Below are 6,835 nucleotides of genomic sequence, written 5' to 3'. Positions count from 1 at the left end.
GTTTGTAGAAGCAGCGTTTACACCATACATTTCTTCTTGTATCTGCTTAGGTTTTTTTTGCTTTTTTGTAAGCGCAATCTTAAGAATAATAGTCGTTTTGTGAAATTTGGTATTCGAAAACCATGGAAGGTCATGGATTTGATGAATTTAACTATTCTGAGGAGCTAGAGCCGATTGCTACCGAAGAAGAGTATGTTGTTTACCAGAGGGAACTCGAGATAGAACTGGAAGATGAAGAAATGCTAAAGAAACGATTTGCAAAGGAAATACAACTTAATCACTGGTAAGATATATAAACATTAACCTGGCTATACCAGTTATCAAATCGTGCAATGCTTTTAATCAAGACTCAAACTATTCTTCTTATATTTGTACTGTAGGTGCAGTTGCTCCGCTTGTTCACTGACTTTGATCACCAATCAAGCAGAGTGTTTTTGTTGTCAAGACATTGACCGTTGTAGGGAGAAATTGGAAGATTTTGAAGAAGAACTTCCTTGTATAACCGAACATCCTGGATTTAGGTCCGTATGCCTTGACAAGTGGGTTTTAGAGACGGCTGCAATTGGTCTCAAGACGCGTAAACGACGAAGTTACGTCGTTATGAGAGAGCAAGGGCTAGTACCAGAAGCACGGTAAGTGCGTGAATTACTACGTATATACTTATATATATAATATATAGTGAACAATCTTTAATGAATATTACAGTAATTGATATCCTAATTTGTAGATTTTTCAGATCAGTTGCGTACCGTCAATTTTATCGCCTCATATGGGAATACGACGGTAATCTAAGAAGACTGCCTTTGCCCTGTTGCGTATATAATGCCATACGATCAGAATTTCCCTCAGAACATGGGACATATAAAGGGTTTATAGAGGAAGATGAAGAAGAGGAAGAAACAAATACCGATTCAGAATTTGAGGACGAAGAGTTACAGTTCAATGAAGAAACTGAATAAAATCAAATGTCGTAAGTGATAAATATATTATGTAAAAGATGAAATGAAAATTGCTCCTGTAATAGAGTGCAAACACCAATAAACATGTGGCTCATTTGTTGCTTATCCCAAGTGTGCAACTTAGATAGTGCTGTTGTTAAATCAGTGCTGTTTTCACTTTTAGTGTTTGTACTCTATAACAGAATTGTAAGAAAGACAAATTTCAATGCAATATATAAATGCATAGAGTAATAGATCAGCTAGAGCTGGAACACTGCCCTCTCTTGTGGCCCTTCATTGGATTGCCACAATTTTTGCAGCTAGGTGCTTTTCTGGCTGATTGTCTTGGCTGGAGCAATGCTTGCAGTTCTTCATCTAAACAAATAAATAAAGCTTGATAATCTTGTGCAATCAAAAATTAATACAAATGTTAGATTTCACTAATTACCTGTGCACGTAGGTGGACAAATCTGTGTTTCTTTCTCTTTCCTTTGTCTATATCTGTTTAACGCTGCTTCCTTGTCCTCTTTGTCTAACATTGAATGCAATGGCTGAGGGACACTTTCTTCAAGTTCGTCTCTGACTTGTTTTAACTCCGCTTTTGGTGTTTCTATCAACGTCCTGTAGATATCACTTATGTAGTCTAGAAATTAATGTGTTGATTCATTAATGCCATCACATAATCAAAAAAATATTTACTAACAGCAATAGACTAGTTTCATGTTCAATAGACATTGCTGTATTTTATGTCTCCAGATTTATTTCCAGAGGCTTAGCCTGGTTATAATAAGTAAGCTGTTCACAGAGACCATAATAATTTTTGGTATTTGAAACATTGGTAATGTACATTCTTCATAATTATATGCTCAGGCTAAGCCTGTGCAATAAATCTGGGATCATAAAACACAGCAGCATTTATTAAACATAAAACTGGTCTCTTTACAGATGTGTCTTTCCTGAGTGATGCCTACCATAATTTTGTGGTACTTTTGATTCCTTCACTGTTCCCTCGCCATATTCAAAGCACTTCATGGTCTGGCTCCTGTCTACTTGTCTGATCTCATAACTGTGTATAAACCTAAAAGAACTCTCCGCTCATCCAAGGAACTGCTTCTTGTTACTTGTCCGTACAATCTTAAATCTTATGGTTATCGTTGTTTTTCTGTGTCTGCTCCTGTTCTATGGAATTCACTACCGTCTCCTCTTAGAAACACTTCATGTTTAAAAACTTTTAAGAAAGACCTTAAGACTCATTTGTTTAAACTAGCTTTTGAATTATAATTTATATATATTTTACAGCGCTTAGAGCCGACTTGTATAGGCGCTATATAAATCATATTATATTATTATTATATTATATTTGTATTTTATGTACTTGACCTTGAGTTTTGGATTTCCGTGATCATCCTTTTTTGAATCACGTTGAAGATTGTAATTGAAATGCAGTGCAGCTAGTATTGTCCTTCAAAGAAAGTGGAAAATATGCTTGATTCTTTTTTTTTTTCCTTTTGTTTCAGGCAAAGGTTAGCAAGATGAACTCTTTAACAGGAATAATTGAGTAGGACATTTTTGAAAAGAGGTTTTCATTCTTTATACATTGTTTTTTCTTATATGTTGGTAACTATAGTAGGAAGGAGAAAAGTAACTCCTTTGAATAATCCTGAATAGATAAAAACACTTTTCAGGCTTGGAAAAATTTGAAGACTCCATTTTCACTCATCCCCCTCCAATAAATAATGAATAGTCCCTAAAGGTTTATCAAAGGAAGTATTTCTTGTATCATACCTGCTATACATGCCAAGATAAGAAAATGCATACATCTTTGGAGCAAAATGATTAATGACACTGTGATAGCCCTCAAGGCAGCTTGTTTGAGCATTAGTTGATACTTGCTTGATTGCTTTGCATAAACTGTCTTTTGTAAGAGCATCATAGAGCTTTTCATATGCTTCTGACCCTGGAAGTAGCATCAATTAGTTTTCGTCAATTCCCATTTTTTTAGTCTCATCTATTTTGCAAGGATTATATTTACATTATACTTTATACTACATACCTTTTAACATCCATGCTTTGGGAACTGTGATGATTCCATGTTTGCACTTATTGTAAATTTTGTTTGGAAGATCCTTGTGTTTATTTATAATATGGAATAAAAAGCTTTGAAATTTAGCCAGTTTAACTTCTCCCAGAAGGACTGGTGTGGAAATGGCAGACCAGTAGAAGTGGGAGATGCAGGCCTTGTACCAGCGACCAATAATCTCACAACCACGTTCTTTACTTAACTTCAGCATTTTCTTCTTTATTTCTAAAATTATAGAGCATGATTATTATATAAGAGCAATGATATCATTCTCAATGATTCACATACATAATGGCTATGAAGAAATTTTTAATTCTTGTCACAACAGACCTTTAACATGTCTGTGTTATTTTCCCACTTATTTTTTCTCTTCTGCATAATTAGTTGAAAAAATCTTTCTTTTCATTTCATCCATTTATTCATTCATTTCATTGGTTTGTTTGTTTGTTTGTTTATTATTTGTATGTTTTCATAGACATTCTACTTACTTTTTGCAACATGCCAAAGATCAAAAAAGTGATTAATCTTAGGCTTGCCCATTTGCTAACATATCTTTGGGCATTCCTCTTTCATCCACTTCGTGATGGATGTGTGCCTGTCAGTGATATATTGCTTTATTATCATGCCTTTAGTTAGCAAATATAAGATAGACCGTCGGTGGCCAAGAAATTCCATTGCTGCACTGCTACCAGCTTCATTTGCCTTTTAAGATAAAAACAAATAAAAATAATGAGAAATATCAGAAATTTGACATTTTTGGTATACACATTTATCCACCTTTTTTCTTCAGTACTATACTTTATTTTCATATTTACTGCCCTCATTGCTTTGCATAATTTTGACTACCGGTACTTTCTTTTGTTTTAGCTTGGTTACTTTTTGTCATGTAACATTTTTTTATATTTGTGTGATTCACAATAGAGAGAATGCATTAAAACCATGAAAGAAATACAAAACTGTTAATAGTCACTATAACTCAACCAGAACATTCATTACACAAAGAATAAAGTGGTCTATCACATGTCTTTGTGTAATGAACAATGACTTCGGTGACATAGAACTAACCTGAACTAGAACTATATTTATTATCAGACCAATTGTGCAGCAGAAGATGGTGTATGTTCCATACTTTGCAGAATGACCCATACTGTCATGCCGCCCGTCCCCGGCTAACTCAACTGGAACACCATCTAATTGATTAAAAATATTTCTTTGGTAACTCCTCCAGAAGGTGACTATTGATGGAAGTAGCAGGTGCTTCTGATGATAGTAGTATGTGGACTCATTATAAATCAAAATATTTATATGTCTCAGCACTTGTAGAACTTTCTTCACTGAAGCACCTGCTGTGAGTATTGCAAAACTCAGCAGTATGTTGCCAGCAGGGAACTTTCCAATCAATAAAGGTTGACTTGACCATACATTAGTCTTTTCGCAGCTTTTACACTTGGTCTCTACAGTTACCATTGTGCCTGACTGAATCGTAGAGACAGATGGGTTTGGGGACTTGCAAAGATGGCAGATTTGGAAAAGCATCAATAGATGTGATAGGAAAACAATAGCCTTGGGTTGTTGGCGGCAGTCTTTTCCATCAGTACGCAATCTAACAAAGAAATCAAAATGAATAACTAGCCCAGCAGTACAATATGGCAAATGAAAATCTATCATTTCTTACCTATCATTTACGTTTTCTTTGTCAGAGTCTGAATCATCATCTATCTCAATTCCATCTGCTGGTTCATCCTCTATGGGGGCATCATCAGTACATTCCATGACTTTCTTCACCTCATCCTCTATTTCCTCCTTCATTTCTTCATCATACTCATCAGACATGTCCTCTTGATCATCAGATAACATTTCCTGATCACTTTCTTCATCCTCAGCTATATACACATCTTCAGTCTGACAGTCTGTAATAAAAAGAAAAGAATGGAAAAAATTTGAAACACAAGAACAGTAACATTTGAAACTGATAGTCTATGAAAGCATAGTATACCTATAGTCCTTGTAGCACAAGATTTAGTTGCTTTTGCCAGTGCCTCAGTAATTAGGGAATTTGTAGTTTCCAACCTGTTTAACCTGAGTTTTAGTGCTCTAACGTTTGGTTTTAGTTCAAGACATTGCTTGCAATATGTCTTCTCCAATTGTGTCTCCTATGAAATATACATATGGAAAAAATCAATCCAACAATATTGTTTTATTTACTCCTATTGGCAGTTTAAACTTAAAAAGACAAGAAATGTCAGCAAAACACAAAACAATCCAGTAATTCATAATAAATTTTGAGCATTTACATTGCAATGGTTAATTGCAGATTATGTCATAAAAAGCAATTGATAATTATTGATGAAAATTCTTGAATAACATAAACTGAATAATTTAGTTCAAAAGTGAGGATCTCAATGTGTAAGTGTTACCCTTTGTGTATTCCCCGAGTCATCAGAGGGTTGTGCTGGCTGTAGGTGACTAGTGTCTAGCTGTCCTTCAGGAACATTGCTCATTTCCTGATCTGGAATTTCTGTTTGCTCAACAGAAGCCATTTCAATATGTTTTTCAAGTTCTCCTGAATTTTCAGTGGCGTTTGTTGCCTGTTCACTCAACTCTGCGACGGTAGGTTGGTCGGTAGGCTCACTATCTGTTTTCAAGTCTGAACTTGAAGTCTGAACTTGATCGTACTCATGAAGAATTTTTTTGAGTGACTGTAAGGGAGAACCCCGCATTAGTTATGAATAGGGTGACATCGAATTTTACTCCAACGCTCTCCAAAAGAATCACAAAATAATTCACAAACAAACAAGAAAACGGATATTTATCTCGGGTTGTTTTCTTCGAAATATTTTCAACACGGATATCATAATTTATTCGCAAATTTGCTCAGCTCATGAGGTGCGAAAACTATCGCATGGCGACATCCACGACCTGCTTTGACTGAATTTCAGGGATTTTATCAGCATTTTAGTTGCTATATAAGGCAAACAAATGTGATTCTTGAAAAATAAGTTTGTCCTAATGTATATCGTTTGGCTGATCGTTCAGTATTTTTCTGCGCAAGATCTTATATTGCGGTTTGGGGGAATTGTACTCACCTGACGGCGGCTTCTGTCACTAACAGCTTCTTCTTTGGAAGTTTCACGAACCCAGATGGTCGGAATTGCTCCTTTTTCCAGCTGGCGCCGACTTCCATCCTGGTGAAAAGCTCTCGAAAAACAGCTGTCTTTAAAATGATCGGAACAAATGACAAATCGTGTAGTAGGATTGAAGTTCACGCGATGGGTGCGCACGAACCGCTTCCATCGGTCACACTCTGGTTTACTGATCGGTGAGTAATGGACTGATATTCCCGATTTTTTATCAGAAACATTGCTGCAACCGTATACAACGCAACGGGCAGATGGCATACTTCAATTTGAGAAGCAGCGGCTAATAAATTTTCAATTTTGAATACCTTAAGATAGAGTTTTTCCCTAGTTGTCAAATTTTCCATATACATTAGCCACGAGTGTTTTGATTTTGGTTGAGTAAATGACGTCACAACTCCGACTCGACCCATTCTCCCTGAGCCGATTGCTTGATACAACGATTTTAATGGCGGACGGAAAAAAAACGTCAAATTTTCGATCTTCCCCTTGGAATACGAAGAAATCATTTACGCCTGTTATTAATGAGGTCACAAGGATTCCTTATTGAAAGTTTCAACTTGTTTTGAAATTTGTTCGATTTTCGTCCAAGTGGCCCTTTAAACAAAGAAATGATACTCTAGGGAATGACATGTGGTCTGAAATGGGAAAACATTACGTCAGAGCCGAAGAGGTCTATA

The 6,835-nt window shown here is 35.8% G+C and overlaps 2 protein-coding genes and 1 pseudogene across 3 annotated transcripts in view; 2 read left to right on the top strand and 1 right to left on the bottom strand.

Annotated features, from left to right (window-relative positions):
* The window catches only part of LOC116289317 (histone-lysine N-methyltransferase SETD2), a 31,256-nt gene that overhangs the window by 7,493 nt on the left and 16,928 nt on the right, over positions 1 to 6,835 (top strand). The gene's annotated exons all lie outside the window — the stretch shown is intronic.
* LOC116295639 (uncharacterized) lies at positions 5 to 3,107 on the top strand. The gene is made up of 4 exons (XM_089027573.1): positions 5 to 283; positions 381 to 632; positions 728 to 970; positions 2,456 to 3,107. The coding sequence occupies exons 1-3, from the start codon at positions 123 to 125 to the stop codon at positions 957 to 959; spliced, it is 645 nt and encodes a 214-aa protein (XP_088883699.1). The 5' UTR covers positions 5 to 122; the 3' UTR covers positions 960 to 970; positions 2,456 to 3,107.
* On the bottom strand, positions 318 to 6,627 carry LOC148912409 (uncharacterized; annotated as a pseudogene). The gene is made up of 12 exons (XR_016119303.1): positions 6,105 to 6,627; positions 5,436 to 5,536; positions 5,015 to 5,171; positions 4,694 to 4,928; positions 4,084 to 4,621; positions 3,507 to 3,720; positions 2,992 to 3,243; positions 2,724 to 2,895; positions 2,300 to 2,400; positions 1,910 to 1,957; positions 1,387 to 1,581; positions 318 to 1,313 (listed from the first exon to the last, which is right to left on the bottom strand). The product of XR_016119303.1 is annotated as an uncharacterized LOC148912409 (transcript).

Source organism: Actinia tenebrosa, unplaced genomic scaffold (genome assembly GCF_029948245.1).
Source record: "Actinia tenebrosa isolate PJP-AT-01 unplaced genomic scaffold, QUT_ActTen_1.0 PGA_scaffold11__36_contigs__length_13525064, whole genome shotgun sequence".
NCBI lineage: Eukaryota > Metazoa > Cnidaria > Anthozoa > Actiniaria > Actiniidae > Actinia > Actinia tenebrosa.
The sequence above is the reverse complement of the archived record's forward strand: the minus strand, read 5'-3'. Positions and strand labels throughout refer to the sequence as shown.

Bases quoted from the DNA above. Each gene is read 5' to 3' on its own strand.
- LOC116295639 (XM_089027573.1), top strand. From the start codon at position 123: ATGGAAGGTCATGGATTTGATGAATTTAACTATTCTGAGGAGCTAGAG. The intron at 284-380 runs GTAAGATATATA...TTTGTACTGTAG, and splicing joins GAAATACAACTTAATCACTG to GTGCAGTTGCTCCGCTTGTT. The intron at 633-727 runs GTAAGTGCGTGA...CCTAATTTGTAG, and splicing joins GGGCTAGTACCAGAAGCACG to ATTTTTCAGATCAGTTGCGT.